This window comes from Nelumbo lutea, chromosome 4, assembly GCF_056320005.1.
Source record: "Nelumbo lutea isolate HS-2025 chromosome 4, American lotus-T2T, whole genome shotgun sequence".
Taxonomy (NCBI): Eukaryota; Viridiplantae; Streptophyta; class Magnoliopsida; order Proteales; family Nelumbonaceae; genus Nelumbo; species Nelumbo lutea.
This window is the reverse complement of record NC_142687.1, coordinates 5501867-5519168: the sequence shown is the minus strand read 5'-3', so window position 1 is coordinate 5519168 and position 17302 is coordinate 5501867. Positions and strand designations below refer to the sequence as shown.

At 37.9% G+C, this 17302-nt stretch overlaps 2 protein-coding genes across 2 annotated transcripts; one reads left to right on the top strand and one right to left on the bottom strand.

Moving 5' to 3' along the window:
- Window positions 1–849: 849 nt before the first annotated feature.
- On the top strand, window positions 850–9726 carry LOC148853555 (S-adenosyl-L-methionine-dependent methyltransferases superfamily protein). The gene is made up of 15 exons (XM_088983557.1): window positions 850–1266; window positions 1360–1474; window positions 1559–1670; window positions 1791–1835; window positions 1973–2040; window positions 2154–2208; window positions 2348–2427; window positions 2522–2605; window positions 4043–4156; window positions 7593–7711; window positions 7818–7935; window positions 8146–8276; window positions 8403–8553; window positions 8691–8770; window positions 9374–9726. The coding sequence occupies exons 1-15, from the start codon at window positions 1097–1099 to the stop codon at window positions 9483–9485; spliced, it is 1554 nt and encodes a 517-aa protein (XP_088839683.1). The 5' UTR covers window positions 850–1096; the 3' UTR covers window positions 9486–9726.
- Window positions 9727–10530: 804 nt separating this feature from the next.
- Window positions 10531–14815, bottom strand: LOC148853554 (chloride channel protein CLC-b-like). Its single transcript, XM_088983556.1, has 6 exons — window positions 14543–14815; window positions 14225–14423; window positions 13932–14111; window positions 12457–12989; window positions 11153–12335; window positions 10531–10838 (listed from the first exon to the last, which is right to left on the bottom strand). The coding sequence occupies exons 1-6, from the start codon at window positions 14584–14586 to the stop codon at window positions 10734–10736; spliced, it is 2244 nt and encodes a 747-aa protein (XP_088839682.1). The 5' UTR covers window positions 14587–14815; the 3' UTR covers window positions 10531–10733.
- Window positions 14816–17302: the final 2487 nt, after the last annotated feature.

Sequence of the window (17302 nt, the reverse complement as noted above, 5' to 3'; positions counted from 1 at the left end):
CGTTTTTTATATTTTTTTCTTTATCATATTTGTATCCAATAATTTGCATTTACCACGCTTATTTTTGTCTGAATATGTCCAATTTTTACATATTTTTTATATTTTTATTTTATGAGTAATATTATGGATTGACCAAGCCACCACCCACCCAGATGGAAAAGTGATTCCATTTCTCGATTGGAATAATATTATGGAAAGAAAAATTCTTAAGGCTGCGTTTGTTTGAAATACAAGCGGGGTATTTATATACTCCGGTTTGGGTTTGTGAGCCTTTGTTTGCCATACAAAAGTGAATCGATTAAGATAAAGAGGGGAAAAATGTGTTTTTTTTTCTGGCATTCCTGTCGTTGGGAGAGTACACTACTGTATCTGATGGATGCAAACTTGTACTTTGCAGATCTCGATTATTTTGTAAATAGAGAGAGAGAGAGAGCATTGTACAGTTCTTTACACCAATTTGAAACAAACAAGAAGAATACAAAATATATTTACAACTATGAATCCATTTTACATTCATGAACCGAGAAAAAGGTATTTATGTAAAGTATATATTATAGTGCAAACAAAACAAACAGAGCCTATCTTGTTGCAATTTACAAATGAAAGTTTATTATTATTATTTTTTTGCAAATAAAAGTTTTGGGGGATAATTATCAAAGGCCCATGGTATAGGGATCTTTATAATTATCAGACCCAAGGCAAATTTCTGATTTTCACTACAGAAGTATAAACATTGAAATGTCAACAATCTATACTTTATTTATCAATGTCCGCCCAAGAATTGGCATCAATGCCGCACTAACCGTCATTCTCCCTAAGTTAATTGTTTTAGAAGTGGGATATACGATTATCAATTAAGGGTGGTTTACCCATTGAAACCTGGCGATGGTCAGGAAGCTTCTGATTTTTTACTACTACTACTAGTACTGTACTACCCAAGGCGAGTTCGGGATGTTTGTTGTAGTTTTCCCTCCGGTTCCCTGGTTACAATACTGAAGCAGTGAAGACTGAAGTGAGAGCATAGGATATTTTATCCATTCCCGCCAGGGGCGGCAAAATCAGGAGTCTACTGTCTGAGAGGATATCACCTTTCGTAATGTCTGTTTCTGTCTCGCTCTTCTCCCATTTCTCCTCCGTCATCACATCTCGCCTTGCGCCCTCCGTATTGCGCTCTCAACCCGCCTCACCGCCTTCTATCCCACAGAGCCCTAACGTTATTCCCGCGCCTTCCTTATCCTGTGCCCTCCAATGTCCACACTTCCAATCGTATGACAATTTCCTCTCTCTAGCTCTAACTGTCTAACAACGTATGAGATTAAAGGAATTAAACTTAACCTTTTGTTTGAGTTTAATTTGCAGGTGCTCTGGCTGCACTCACGAGTGGAATCTCCACCGACCGGTCATACTCGATGAAGTGGCCGATTTCTTTAAGAATCTCGGCATTTCCGGTTTCAGTTTTGATAGTTGTAGATTGGTAAGGTCCATGATTGGTTTGCAGTGCTTTGCATTTCTCTTCATTTCGCTCAACCAAGGGTTTGTTACTGTTTGAATCTCATAGTGGGGTTGGAGATGCCGTGCAAAACTCGCTATTCGGGGTTCATCGGCTAGCCCTTTGATTGGATTGTATCAAGAGGGTACACATAATGTCGTTGATATTCCACTGTGTAAAGGTTAGGTTAGACTGTTAGAGTTCTTTATGCACTTTTTGTTTTGAAGTGTTTGAGATTTTGAGATATTCTTTTTTCTCCGGTTAATTTTGATTTCTCTTATATTTTTCCTCTATCTGGCAGCTCACCATCCTAGCATTAATTTTGCCGTTGAACTTTTAAAACAAGGCAATATCTCTCACACGGTTCTTTTTTTCCTAGTTTTAAGTATTAACTCCTCTATTTGTTTTATTGTCCTGTGCTCTTTATAAAAAAAATTTGCTTTGTTTAATTCTGGTCTTGTATTCTCTTTTCATTTTGCTCAGGTATTACTGAATTGGACGTGGAGCCTTACAATGAAGATGAAGGGACGGGTGAGCTGCGATACGTGCAGGTAAGCAATAATGCTACTGTACTAAAATGGTGATGTAATATAATTGCATTTATTCTTCTTTTTGTTTTTTAAGTGTTCTTTTTAGAAGTGTAATGGGCGATGGATGCATGCAGATGGCCGTAACGACATACAACACATCCATCCCGGCTTCAGAAAGATACCGAAATGGTCAAATATAACGCATGGCCTTATTAATTTTACATTCTAGATTCGTTTAGTTTTTTTAGGTTTCTCAAGTCTTAAGCAATTTGAAGGGTAAGCAATAAGAAAAGAGATGACATTACTGGAATTGCCTATATGTTTCCAGGTAAAGTACAGGTTTCGTTGGTTTGGAATTCAAGAAATGAGAACTCACCCAGTTCAGAAAAGTTAAATGCTTTGGCCAATGTATGATCATTTTAGTCCGTCAAGATTGGTTGAATTATTTTTTTCCTTTTCTGCATCTCTTCCTTACAGATGATGTTTCAGTTGTGGTTTACAGTTCTTATGGAGGAATGGTGGTCCTAGTAGTAATATCCATCTAATTCACTCTGTTTGGGTTAACTTTCAGACATCTACTAACAATGTGAGTTTAAAAAAAATAAGTACAGCTTTTGTTTGTCAATAACTCTTTTCTTCATTTGTCAAATGTTAGACTACATTTTCTTTGGGTGTTTCTTGATTTACAATAATGAATTGGTATGGGTTGCTAGTGGAAAATCGTTTTTTAGTTTTCTTTAAGAAAATTGGATTGGTTCTGTTTATCAAGCACTATTCTTTTCACTTGTCAAGTGGATTGGTATGTTTCTGTTTATCAATAGATTTGTCAACTTGTCAAGTGAGCCTTTTCCAAGTTTTTCTTGATTGACAGTACTGGGTTGGTATGTTTTACCATTAACATATTCTTTCTTACTTGTTGAAACTATTGCTTGGGTTCAACCAAGCTATATTCTCTATGGTTACAGAATTACAGATGACTTGATATACATTGGAAATGCAAACAAATATACAATTAAGGGTCCATTTGGTTTGCAGTCAGAATTGGAATGAAATCCATCAGAATCAGAATGGTCTGTTGACTCTATTCCTCCCACCTGTTTGGTGCAGATGGGAATCAGAATTGGAATCAACTGGAATGGATTCTCATTCCCAAGGGAGGGGGAGGGAGGGAATTGCCATTCTCTCAATGGGGGAATGCCATTCCATCAGGAATGGGAATAGGATTCCGGTTCCACCCAACCAAATGGTTGGACCATTCCGGTTCCGATTCCAAACCCCTATTCCTACGAACCAAATGGACCATAAGAACTAGCTGATGCATGCAAAGAGGTAGAAGAGAATTTTAGGGGTCATGGATTCAAGATGGCATATCAAAAGTGTCATTCATGGTTGTGAAGTCATCTAGACGATTATGGGCAACAATGGGGCACCTAGTCGTCTAGATAGTAATAATTTTGTAATATAAAGAACTAACTTGTGGCTAGTTTCATGGTTTTACATACCATTCAGCATGCATACTTATTGGAAAAATAGTAATTCTCTTTGGTAAGAACATTAAATTCCCTCTCAAAATGTGGCAAGTCATCATATCTAAAAGATAAAAATCTCTTAAAATATATTAATTTCATTATTTTCAAAAATAATACTTCTATAATAAGTTTTTAATAGCGAAATTTCATATTAATTAGTAACTAAAGAAGGTTATTGACCTTATATGATAAAAATTCAAGATGGAAAGGAAAATAGAAAAAAAAAACAAGGATGAAGTTGCTATTCTATTCTTTCTTTCCTTCTCCTCAACCCCCCCCCCCCCCTCCAAAAAAAAAAAAAAAAAAAAAAAGATCTTCTTGGATAATTTTGGGATGGCATTTGATTCAAACCTTTTTCTCTATGTCAATCTAAGCAAGATCTTTTATTGTTTCTTGATGGTTTCTTTTATGCAATTTATTTTGGAGCCTTTTGAGATGTTCTGGTTCATGTCATTTGAGGATTTTGGAACTTGACAGGCGTTATACTTGTGCAGATAATATTTGGAAATAGGTGGAGGCATCTATTGGGAGAAAGTAATTTTTGGGAACATGTTGGAGGCATTGATATATCTTTGGCTCCATCCAGCTTTGGTCAGGCGAATACAAGGGTAACCCAATTGTATATTCCATCAGGATTTTTTGGCTTTCCACCTCCAGGCTCAAATGGAATTTTAGCATTTTACAAGTGCACAGAATAGACTAAAAGTTACAATAGTTTGAACAACGAAAATAATGTGTAGCAGTGGTGAGCCTTCATGGTTATTTACCATTACAGCAGATAATGAACTTTATAATGGTAGTCATTTTCCTACTCTTTTCTAATTTTTGTTTATGATGGATCCTTCATTGTTGGAATATGGTATATTATTTATAAATTCTATTGAAACACCCATTGATTAAAAAAAAAAAACTATGGGAATGCTGCACTCCATGGATTCCCTTGAATCATGCATCAAGTGAGAGACAGGGAGTAGTGTTCTCCTTAGCACTACACTACCATAGATTTGGAAAATGGTAACTAAATATTATTAAACCTTATATAAATTCTATAATTCATATATGACTAGATAACTTCCATTCAAATGAGATATTATTTAACTTTGGCGTTTAAACATGCATGGGTATGGTTGATGTCCTAGACTATTTAAATTTAAATGCCATTATTCATTGTTTTAGCAATTTTAATTAAAACCATAATGTTTATTACTTTTAGAGTCGGCTACATAAAGGGATCTACTTCATGATTAGGTGTAATATTGTTCCTAATGCAATGATTGGATAACAAAAATGTGGGATGCATAACATTTACTGCAATTGAGATTTTTTTTTCTTTTGAGAAAATTTAACCAGGATTCATTAAGAGAAAAAGAGGTACATGAGAAGATGTACAAAGCAGGGGAAGAACCCCTACAAGTTACAAAGGAGGAAGCTTGTCGCCATACAAATGCTCTAAGAACACCACATTTAGCTAAGCTATCTGCTGTATGATTGCATTCCCTAGGAATCCAAACTAAATTTACATTTAGGCAGTCCAAAGAGTCCCTAGCCTCTGCTAAATGGCGACTCAATCTCCAAGGTCCCCCCCCCCCCCCCCCCCTCTTTGTCTCTTAACCATTTTATAGTATTTGCTGAATCACATGCAATGATTATATTTTGGATTCCCAAACTTTTTATTATTTTGATTCCTGTGAGAACAGCCATTACTTCAGCCTTCGTCGAATCTACCAAACCAATTGGTCCGCTAAAAGTTCAGCAAATGTTGTCCCTTTCATCACTTAGTGTTCCTCTGATACCAGCTAATCTGGGGTTACCTAAAGCACTTCCATCGAAGTTTAGGATCATCACTCCTTCACTGATGGGTTCAGGATATCGCGAGGATGATTGATGGAGGTGAGGGAGAAATAGAAAGGGGTAAGCATCTCTATTGAGATCATTGACTGAGAGTCCTTCGAACAGGTCTGAGTTCACCGTCCAGAGGTCGCAAAGGTAAGAAATGAAATTAGCTCCTCCAGGGGCCTGAATTTATTTTCAAACCACCGTTTGTTTCTTTCATCCCAAACTCCCCACAACACTGCATGTAACGCTGATTACCAGTAAACTTTACCCCTTTTACTTAAACCTATCCATAGCATGCTTTGGTATAGCCCAACTGTAACCTGCCATTTTCAGGAAATGGAACCAAATCTTTTGGGTGAATTTGCAGTGAAGGAAAATGTAATCTGCTGATTCACCTTCACTGAAGCATAAAAAACAAACATGAGGGGAGATGGACAGTCTTCCCAAAAACATTTTTTGCAAGAGATCACAAATGTTTAATTTCTGGAGACAAGCTTCCCAGGCAAAGAAACAAACTCTTGAGGGGATGTGGCTACACCAGATCTTCTTAAAAGGAAAAGAGGGATGTTGGCCATCAGCAATCAAAACCTTGAACATAGACTTAGAAGAGAATTTTCCAGTGGGGTGCAGGGTCCAGATTCGGGTGTCAGAATTGGAGGGGAAGATGTAGGCTTCTTTAAGGGTCTGAATTAAGTCTATTAATTCAGAAATTTCCGAATCCCTTGGGGGTCTTCTGAGTCGAAGGTTTAGGGTGTTCTCAACAGTTTTGTCTGGAAGGCAGGAAGAAATAGTGGCTTCTTGGTCAAGGGTAAGGTTAAAAAGTCTAGGGAAAGAGGCTGCAAGGGTAGATTCCCCCCACCAATGGTCTTTCCAGAATTTTATTTTAGAGCCATTTTCCACTTTATATCTTATAAAAGGAAAGAAAGAAGTATGGGTGGAGATGATACCTTTCCATGGATTTGTGGACTTTATCCTGTTCAAATGGAGTTTGTTATCCCACCCATTTACATTTGATCCATATTTGCTTGAGATGACAGCTGTCCAAAGAGCATTGGGTTCTTTAGGGAACCTCCACAGCCATTTACTTAAGAGAGAAGAATTTTTCTCTTTTAAGTGCCCAATTCCCAAACCACCATCCTCTTTAGGCTTGCAAACTTGTTTCCTACTGACTAAGTGACTTCTATTTTCCCAACCTCCTTCTCAAAGAAAGTTCCTTTGAAGCTTCTCAATCTGATTTCTGATTTTGGTTGGAATCTGGAAGATTGAAAGGAAGTAGACAGGCATATTTGCTGAGGAGGCCTTCAAGAGAGTAAGCCTTTCCCCTTTTGAGAGAGAACACTTCTTCCAAGATGAAAGTTTATTCTCACATTTCTACACCATGGTCTCCAGAAATTGAGAGATTTTGGATTCCCTCCAAGAGGCATCCATAGATATGAGATAGGAAGACTCTCCTCGTTACACCCCAACAAAGATTTGAAGCTCTCCAGAAGTTCCACTTCCACTGAGTTAAGAGCTACCATAGAACTTTTGCAAAAGTTAACCTCTCCAACTAGTGATAAGTTTGAAACATTCAATTATCCTTTTAGTGTTTGTGATATTGGTTATGGAGGCATCCAAGAACAAAATTATGTCATCAGCAAACTGTAAGTGTGAAATGTGAATTTTGTCCCTTCCCACTTTGAATCCTTTCACCAAGTTATGTCATCAGCAAACTGCAATTGAGAAATATTGGTGCTATGGATGCATTTGGTTCTCTATAGTTGGGCAGAAAACAATGTTTTTTTTTTCTCAAAGGGGGCAGAAATATAATTAAAACATTTCAGGTTGAATCTTTCTTCTCTAAAATGAAACTAATGGAGTCTAAATATTGAAGTATTTTTATTATTGAAAAAAGTTTTGGCACTCTGTAGACAAAGACAGGTGGGCAGTGCTACATTGGGATTACTCTATTAAGAAAATATTGTGATACTAATGTCCCTAACACCCTCCATCTATTAGTCCAAAACAATATGATTGTAGGGTTTCTCCAATGAAGTTTTGTTTGGGCCTCATCTAACCATCTACATATCATTTGTATTTTGTAGGATGCAGGTCCCATCACTCACTGCCCAAAGATAATCATTAACTGATGATTGGAAAAAAGCAGACTGAACTTAAATAGTTTGTATTATGCTTGAGATATTCTGTTCATGAAGTCTATCTTTGCAGGCTTTTGATTCCTTGCTCCGGAAGTTACAAAAGTATGTACCCTATGGTGCATCTATTGCTGATCTATATGCAGGGGCTGGTGTGATTGGATTATCATTAGCTGCTACTAGAAAATGTCGGCAAGTACCAAGATGTCTTTAATCTATTGCTTTTAAATGTTTGAATGCCACATTCTTCTACTAAAGTATGAGTTGCGATTTAATTGAAAGAACTCCCTATTTGCAGGTCTGTGAAATGTGTTGATATTAATAAAGAGTCAAAGCTCTCTTTTGAGAAAACAGTTGGACGCTTGCCAAAATTTGTGGATTGCAGTATCAGCTGGCATCATGCAGACACTTCAATTGTCAGCGTCCAATTAGCATCTGATTTTTTTCTTAAGTTTGGCAATTTGTTGACATATTTGTTTATATCATACTATAATTTTTTTTTAATGATGAAAAGTGTCTAAAAACTTCATCTTCCAAAGAAAACTACCCACTCTTTAGTTGCTCAAGGGAAGTTCTATGGTGGCTAAGAGTTTATATTTATGATATTTTTTCTTTGGTTGTATCAGGGACCTCTATCTTGGCTTGAGGGAACAGATGTAGTTGTTGTTGATCCTCCTAGGAAAGGGTTGGACCAATCTCTTATCAATGCATTACAAACTTTAGAATCATCTGAGCATAAAGCTGCAGCATCTGAAAGGTAGTTATTTTGTAAGTGTTGATTTGGTCAATGTCTAGAGTAAATTATGATTCTTGAGGAAATTTGGGTAATTGATCTTCTGTAGTTCTATTGGAGTGATTAATACCTTTTACTTGTATTCCTCAGTTCCTTTTCAAAGGTAAAAGATGAAAAAAGGCCTTGGATTCTACGGGCTAGAGAAGCATCTGTTCAGATTGAGAGCAAAAGTCCCGAGAAAAGTCATGCATTGCCTCAAACTCTTATCTATATAAGCTGTGGGTGGGAAAGCTTTAAGGAGGTATTTCTGTCCTAATAGAGTAGTTAGTTTTAATTATGGTTATGAAATCTCTTTCGAAGTTGCTGATAAAAAAAACTCTTTTGAAGTTGGAAATGCGTGTATGTACATAATTTCTAATGCGGCAGGGTTTTGAACAGGATTGCAAATCTCTGTTGTCTAGCAAGGCATGGCATTTGGAGAAAGCCCATGCTTTCAATTTCTTTCCAGGCACTAACAGGTATTTCATCCCGTTTGATATATTATGTCTTCTTACTTGGAAATGTTGATATATTAATTATTTTCCCATTACTCATGTTTCCAAATCACAGTTGTATTTGGTCAACTGCCTTTATGACTTTCTTTCTACAAGTGGTTTTCTAGAGCGAGTAGAATTGTAGAATGTGCATCTCTCTATGTAATTCCCTTCTTGCAGAGACTAGTTCCAGGCCGTTGTTCTCCTATAACAAGTTTTGTTTCACGATGCATAAAAAAGTCTGTCTTTTTGAATAACCATTATTCCTAATAATACTGTCAAGAATAGTTATATTTTTATATTTTTATCATAAATATCTTTGAAAATAAGCATCTAATTCAAGTAGGCATGGGGGGAAGTGTTACTTTTAGACTTTTGAACACAATCAGGGATATCAACACCTTCCTGCCTGCTCTGCGTTTAGGTGATAAATTCAGTCTCATGGATCTTATCTTTACACGGAAAAGAAACGGATAATGGAAAATTTCTTAAGTAGGAGCATCCATGATCATGAAGCTTCCATCTAAAAATTGCATCTGTGAAATTTACTTTTATTCCTAAACATTGCACCATGAACTATGGATGCAGCATCGAGATTCTGGCCGTGTTCAAACGGGGACCAGGAATTAGCGCCAAGAAAAAGAAAACAGGAAAAAAGAAGAAGAAAGCACAGAGACAAGATATTCTTGCCAGAAACTAGAAGTTCAAAGATGCTGCCTCTTTTGTTCACATTCAAAAATTGAATTTGTTTATTCTTGACTAACCTGTACGGAAATAGTTATATAGATTAAAGTTGTACATACTATTTGCTAATTGAATTTTGTATATCCTTATGTTTCTTATTCCTATTTGGAAAAAGTTGATACAGAATTTTGTGAGCTTTTAGTTTGCTCACGTGGAATGAAAATTTTCTGATTCATTTTTTACAAGTTCAAATAAAATGGAATCATCATCGTAATTATAAGAATCATTTCGCTTATTGAAATCTTGAAAACACACTGGATCATACTTCATTGATTGCCCGTTGGTATCAATTCTGAGCTGACATCTACCCAAAATGTACTTTGGGCCTGAAAATTCTAACCCTGGGCTGAACCATCATTCTCCCATGAATTTACTTCTAGGAGCCCAGAATTATTGTTGTGGAGTTGACAATTTGAGCAAAAAAATGACCTGGTTGCTATTTGTACTTTGAATTTCAAAAACTGAGTGGAAGTGAGATTGAGACCAGCGCATTCCAGGAATTGAACTGGACAAAAATCACTAGACCAGCATTCCAGAAAACGTCAATGGATTAGAGCGTATGTTTGGTTCCATGGGCATTTCTTGAGGGGCATTTTGATAAACAGTGCTATGTCATCACCACACCAAGCATTTATCCCATCATACCAATTTGTATGTATCAGTATTGATAAAAGTTGGTCTTGATTTATGTACATACTAAACATTGGGGAAATTTCATTTTAACACTTTCCTTAAAGGGGAAGCATTTATTCACTGTTATGATGATGTGGTGCCTAATGGCGCCTAATTGTCAATAAACGGTTTATTCTCGGTTTTGATGCCAAATCAAGTAAAAAGTTTGCAATTGCATTCCTTTTGTTTTACTACACCTAAAAAAATTGAAGTAGGCAATGGAAATTTACATGGTTGATGGAGGAATGGGAAATGAGATGAAATTATAGGAAAATAATGGAAACAGAAAATTGGAAAAATTAACACACAGTCCCTCTCTCTAGGATGAATTGATGAAACTGGAATACATTTATTCTTGACCAATAAATAAACATGGTAGGAAATAATTATAAAGATGAAAAATTTGCATACGTATTCTTGGCTTGTTATCCCTTCTTGATTGACGAAAAAAGAATCTAATATTGATACAGAGTTCAAGGAATACAAAAAAAAAAAAATGAAAATTTTCCACTGGTTATGAATAATGTATCACTCACTTTCGTTCTAGTCCCTTACTTTTTGCTAGATGAGAGAAGGCACTTAAAATGTTGCTGGCTCTTAGGTCTTGCCTGGTCAGAATTCCCACCACAGGAGATATCTGCAAATCCAATGTAACAGTTAATGATAATTTAAGGGGAAAAAGGAAAATTTGTAGAATCTGGGAAATTTCATTTTGCATACAAATATGCAATTTCATTTAGAATTGCAGAACAAAAACTTATTTGGTCCCTGAATAAGCCTGTTTGATTTAGTGTTTTATCTTTGTTGTCTCATCACTATAAATAATTAAATTTCAGGGCTTATGTTTGTTCAGGAATGGGCTTTCATTTTCATACGAGGGGTGGAGAATAAAAACCTATTATTACATCTACTACGTAAAGAGAGATTTGAATTTGATGGGTTTTTACTTACCCCGGCTGCTCGATACTTGGGTATAATCAGCATCTGACGGAGCCCAACCCGCCGGAAGAGCACTATAGCCTTCGCCACTGACATACTCTCCACCACTGTATATGGGGTGGTGTTGGTAAGGGGATGCAAATCTACATACATTTCCATCTCATCCTCCGTTATTGCCACCTCCTCAATCTTTCTCCCCCTCTCTGCCAGTACCGCTGAAGTAAATTTCTCTCTTACTTCCCACTCTTCTGTTCTTCTCGGCTCGCTCAGAAACCATTTCTCATTCAGTGCTGCGAGAAGGTGTGCTCTCAGGATCAGCCCATGCAGTTCTGTTGTCCCAGGCCCAGCACTAGCAGCGGGCAGACGCAGCCCCACGGGGTCGAAGGGATAAATAGCTTCTTGGTTAACCACGGGGAAACCATTGTGTTTGGTGTTTCGCAGTACCTCGACAATACGTGAGACCTTCTCAACGCCATGAAGGGTGACTACCGCTGGCTTGGCATCAGCAAGCTCACCGACAGTGAGGTTCCTCATCCAGGGCTCAGGGTGAGCTTCCAAGAAAGGTAGGCCTTTCATTTTCAGGATGATCTCGTATATGCTTGGGTTGAAGTAGTCCCCAACTGTTTTGGCAATGAGCAGGACGATCATGGTTATGGGGAGCAGGACTAAGTTGTTGGTGAGCTCAAGAAAAATGACACAGAGGGAGACAGTCATCCTCATCGAACCGGCCATGAGGGAGGCAGCACCAAGGACAGCATAGAGTCCCTGGTCAATGCTTGTGTAGGATCCCATGAAAAGACCAAGCAGGCGGCCGTAGCCAGAGCCCATGAGAATGATTGGGAGGAAGAGCCCTGACGGAACAGCAATCCCGAAGGTGAAGAGACCCAGGATACAGTAGAGTGCAAAGAAGATGATAAGGGATAATGGGTGGAATTCTTTTTGGGTGGAGGTGGAGAATATGTTCCGGACGGCATTGTCATTGCTGGTGTGGAGGAGAGTGGCCAGATCATTGTAATAGCCAGGTGGACAGTTGAATTGCCTGAAGTTTCCACTCCTGCTGTTGGTGGGACACTCTGTGTCGGGGAGGGAGGGATCACAACGCGAGCAGCCAGCGAGAAAAGGCAGGAAGTAAAGACATGCAGAGGTAAATAGGGAGACCATGATACTGAGGAGAAGCTTGTGCAATCTTCCTTTCCTGCAAAATACAGCAGGACAGGACAGACGATAAAGATCAACCAAACCTGTAGTAATTAGTAAGCTGAAAGGTTGCAATATTATAACTGGTGGCTATTATGGCGTCAAAGCACTTTTCTTACTCGTTAACTAGACTGTAGAGTCTGAGGACCTTATGAAGAAGGTAATTGTATATGCTCCCCAACACCCCACCAATAACTCCAATCACAGTGACGGAGATGAGATCCATCGCATGGAAACTTACGAAAACTGAGCTTACATCGAACATGATCAGACCTCCTTCTCCGAACAGCCCACAATTCCCAGATCTGCAATACTCCATGAACCCCCTGAGCACCACCACCACCACAGCGGTGCTGAAGAAAGTTCTCCACAGAAGGACACTCCTCCACCATGTTGCAATCTCTTCGAGAGCAAATAGGACACCACCTAGAGGGGCTCGGAAAGCCGCACAGACACCGGAAGCTGCGCCGCAGGTGATGAGATCCCTGCGGTCCCTGTCGTTGTTGAAGTAGCGCAGCCAGCGCCATTTGAGGCGGTAATTATCTGGCCCACCTTGTCCTACCAAGGAAGCAATGCAGGTTGCAATGTGTACCAGAGGTCCTTCCTTTCCTAGATCTAGCCCAGCGGAGACCGCTGCGATGCTCCCAACGATCTGAAAAATATCAAGGTTTTTCAAGTTGAATCTCAATGCCATATAAATTAAGGATGTTTTACTCGACACGCTTCATCATCTCTTCTTCCAAATTGGTTTCAGAATGGAATCAAACTCATGAAATTGCCTTGTAATGAGACTACTTTGGAAAAGGTCTGGGCAGCTGACTCGGTTTGGAGAATTCAGACTACTTTTGTCTGAACAAAGCTCATATTTCATATCTTAGGGAATTGGACAAGCTCCATATATGAGCTCGGAAATGCTTCTGAGATAAAACTCAGGCTCGGAACATGTCAATTCCAACTTAATCCTAAGACCTGATGGTTCTCTGTCTGAATCCACTGAATTATTGTTATCAATCATCTAACAATTAAACTATTGTAACTTCCAATTATAGAACCAGGATTGTTAATTAAGTACGGTGAATTGGAATTATCACCTAAAAATGCTTTTCTGATCAATCTCAAAACAGACCTGTTTTCCTGTAAAACTGTCTGAAAACTCAAAATTCAGACTACTTTTGTCTGAACAAAGCTCATATTTCATATCTTAGGGAATTGGACAAGCTCCATATATGAGCTCGGAAATGCTTCTGAGATAAAACTCAGGCTCGGAACATGTCAATTCCAACTTAATCCTAAGACCTGATGGTTCTCTGTCTGAATCCACTGAATTATTGTTATCAATCATCTAACAATTAAACTATTGTAACTTCCAATTATAGAACCAGGATTGTTAATTAAGTACGGTGAATTGGAATTATCACCTAAAAATGCTTTTCTGATCAATCTCAAAACAGACCTGTTTTCCTGTAAAACTGTCTGAAAACTCAAAACACTGCATTTCTGATTGAATGAATATGATCCAAGAAATGCTGTTGGGGAGACCTTACCTTGACAATCAATGTTGAAGCTCCAAGAAATGCTGTTGGGGAGACCTTACCTTGACAATCAATGTTGAAGCACCAAACATGTTGGGTGTATTAACACCATTCAGATAAGCTTTGATCTCCGGTATCCCTGGGCCAGCCGCAGTAGGTGCAAAACAAACACAGAGGATCGCAGCGACCATGGTTAACGCCAGATTAGCCCCCGTGAAATAGAGGAATCCCAAAACATATCTGCACAACGATCACCAATACAAAAACCTCAATGCAAATCCTAAACAGATTGATTAAAAGATTCTCTGATGTCAACACAGTAGAGTTTGAAATACATATATAAGATGACTCAACTTCTTTTGGTAACCAAATCAGTCACAGCTAGAATCTTGAACCCAGAAATATTTTCGACGGCGAGATTGATGAAGGTGGCAACAATCCCGGTTAGAAGACCAACAAGGAAGGCGAGCGTCCATTTCAAGAATATATATTGCAGGACTTGAATCCTGGATCGGCTTCTCCAATCATGCTTAAAGAGATCGTTCTCATTAATCCTGCATCACGAGAGAATGAAGAAGAGAAGAGCAAACAGTTTAATTGTTTATGGGATTATACGGAACCGATCATCACGAGACTTGAACTGCAGAGATAGAGACGATCGTGGTGATCTTACTCATAGTCCAAGCTCTCCATGTGGGTGACCTTAGCTCCAACCATAGATAAAGGATTAGAAGGAAGAGTTGGGCTCCTCTTTAGGAGTGTCTGGTGCAGATAATTGCTTTCAACTTCTCTTCCCCCCCCCCCCCCCCCCCTTCTGCTCGTCCTCCCATGTTGTGTGTAGTTGTTGGTTCTGCAAACTGGTTTGGCTGGTCTTCCATTAATTGTACCAAGTGAAGGAATATTGCTGTCGTGAAGAAGGCCAGTACGAGCTTAGCTTATTGGTTCTAAGTCTAGATAGAAACAAAGACACAAACTTAATAATTATGTCGTGTTTGGTTAATTCCTACTAATTTCTTATCCTCCCTTGAATGATTGATGTTTACTTCACCTCTATCATTTACTTAATAATAGTGGTAAAGTCAGTCTTACTTTGCTTTTTCTTTATTACCATTAGGATTTAGCCTAGGAGTTGGAATGAATAAGAAAAGAAAGAAAAAGAGAAGACTCCCAACCTTCCAACGTTCCAGGATTCAGTTAGACACTCGAGTGTTGACTGTTGAGAAAGAGATTGGCCGATACAAACAATAACAGTGATGTATGTTGTTGGGCTGGACCTATAGGACGCGTAGTTCCATCCACCCATGGGCCCATTTGGTCACTAAAACGGGTGACACTGACACATACTACGGTTGACCCATTAATTACTGTTGGTTAAATCCAACTGTTAGGATTTCAGATTTCTGAGGTGGAACGCAGTCCACTTATCCCTACTGCGTGTAAGCAGTGCAACCTGCAACCTGCAACGCAACCAGTGTAGTTTGAAGTTTGAAGTTTGAGAACTGTAATTGTTTGAGGCCCACGCAGTTACGTACAGGAAAAACACGTGCAGGGAAGAGTCTCAGATGAAGAACGTGGATGGAGCGGATAAAACGACCCTTGAGGTGATGGAAGGGTACCTCATCCGGATCCGGATCCGATACAGGTGAATGATGTTAATATTATCTCCGCCTCCGCTACAACCAACCAGAGATGAGAGAGATGAGAGAGATGAGAGATCTTTCCAACTCAGCAACTCAGCAGTTGGCATGTTCGAACGATGTTGTTAGTGTTTCTGGTATTTAATGAATGTCGAACACAACCCTTTGTTTTAGTTTTATAGGACACAAACTTTTCCTACTTTTGAAGAGTAGGGGTCTAGGCTCTAGGGTCTCCCCACCAACCACCATCCCACAGCTAGCCTTCCTATAGTAATACAAGTGTATAAAACAAAAAAATGTATAAAAATAAAAACAATTCATAACTTTTCTTCTTGAACTCACACCCTCCACATCCTTTGAGACTGTTAATAACTCTTTCAAATATGTTAGAGCGTACACCTCAAATATTCTAACTTTTTTTTTTTTTTATCTCTCAACGGTTTCATAATCCAACCAAAAGTCTTACCTTAATACCATTAAAAATCTGTAACGTCGGAATCATCTTTCATTTTCTCCTCCTACCCATTCATTGAAATTCTTCCCACATTTTCTACATTTTTTTTCACAAATACCTTCTCCCCAAAGATAATTTTGGGCTTCTCCAGCAACATTTACCTCCAAAAGAAAGCCTCCAATTCCATCCTGCCGACATAATTGAATTCCAAGAGTATTTGTTAGTTCAGGTAAAGAATATGCAGTAAGAATGATTTATTGCACTTTGCAGTAGGCATACTAAGAAGGATGTACATAAAAGTGAGCTTGTGATGATAAAATGGAGTTACCCAATAGCAAGGTTCAAAATATCGATACATCCAATACGTCAGTATGGGCGTATTGGGCGAACCGATAGTGTTTCAGGCCCCCTTTTTTTCTCTGCAACCGGTTCAGAAGGGCCAGTTTAGGTCTCCTCTACCCTCTGAACTAGTCAAACCTCCGATACACACACTATGGGGGCATATCGACCGATACACTAAAAATATGAATATAAATTCCATAAATATATTATTAACATTAGGTTTAATATCAAAATAGCTATAAACAATGTATAAATACATAACAATTTTATATTTTAAAAGTATATATGAAATAATATATTACAATTAATATATCAAGATACATAGATATCATACAATTTTATTAATATGCATCAATCAAGATTACAAGACATATTATATAGATTTTTATAAAATAATACATGCACAAAGCCATTATTATCTTATTTTATATTAAAGTACAAGGTACAAAACATATACAACCATTATGTTTCAATTATTATATCAATTTTTTCTATTTTATTACTTATAATTTTAACAATCATAAAAATGTCAATTAAGAGAGAATTCTCAAAATTTTGATAAACGCTATTTTTATTTTTCTAAAAAATAAATATATTATTATAAAATGCAAATCAAATTATTAATTGATAATTTATAAGAATAAGGAATGGTACTTCTGGGTCTCCTCGATCCTCAGTCACTCACTTTCAATAACTTGGGTACACATACATATAACTCGAGATAAAGCAGCTTTTCTCAGTCTTGTTTTGGTTTTAACCTTGTGTGTTTAGTTAGGTCGTCCACTTTGGCTGCAGATAGGAATAGACCGTCCATCCCTGGCATTTGACTTAAACAGATCCGTTTAGGGTTGAGTTTTTATCAACACCCATTCATGGATTATCAATAACATCAATCAGCAGAACTAGAACTAGCTAATTTATTGTTATTATTTTTTTTTTTCAAGGATTAGTTTTTCACAGAATTTTGGGCTTACTGGTTGGAACTTAGAAGCACACCCAG

What these genes read in the sequence shown, in the direction of transcription:
- LOC148853555 (XM_088983557.1), top strand. Translation starts at nt 1,097, where the DNA reads ATGTCTGTTTCTGTCTCGCTCTTCTCCCATTTCTCCTCCGTCATCACA. An exon ending in AGTTAAATGCTTTGGCCAAT is followed by an intron (nt 2,428 to 2,521) that starts GTATGATCATTT and finishes TGTGGTTTACAG; the next exon opens with TTCTTATGGAGGAATGGTGG. An exon ending in GGTGGGAAAGCTTTAAGGAG is followed by an intron (nt 8,554 to 8,690) that starts GTATTTCTGTCC and finishes GGTTTTGAACAG; the next exon opens with GATTGCAAATCTCTGTTGTC.
- LOC148853554 (XM_088983556.1), bottom strand. Translation starts at nt 14,586, where the DNA reads ATGGTTGGAGCTAAGGTCACCCACATGGAGAGCTTGGACTATGA. An exon ending in CTGATTTGGTTACCAAAAGA is followed by an intron (nt 14,112 to 14,224) that starts AGTTGAGTCATC and finishes TGATCGTTGTGC; the next exon opens with AGATATGTTTTGGGATTCCT. An exon ending in CCAAGTATCGAGCAGCCGGG is followed by an intron (nt 10,839 to 11,152) that starts GTAAGTAAAAAC and finishes TTGGATTTGCAG; the next exon opens with ATATCTCCTGTGGTGGGAAT.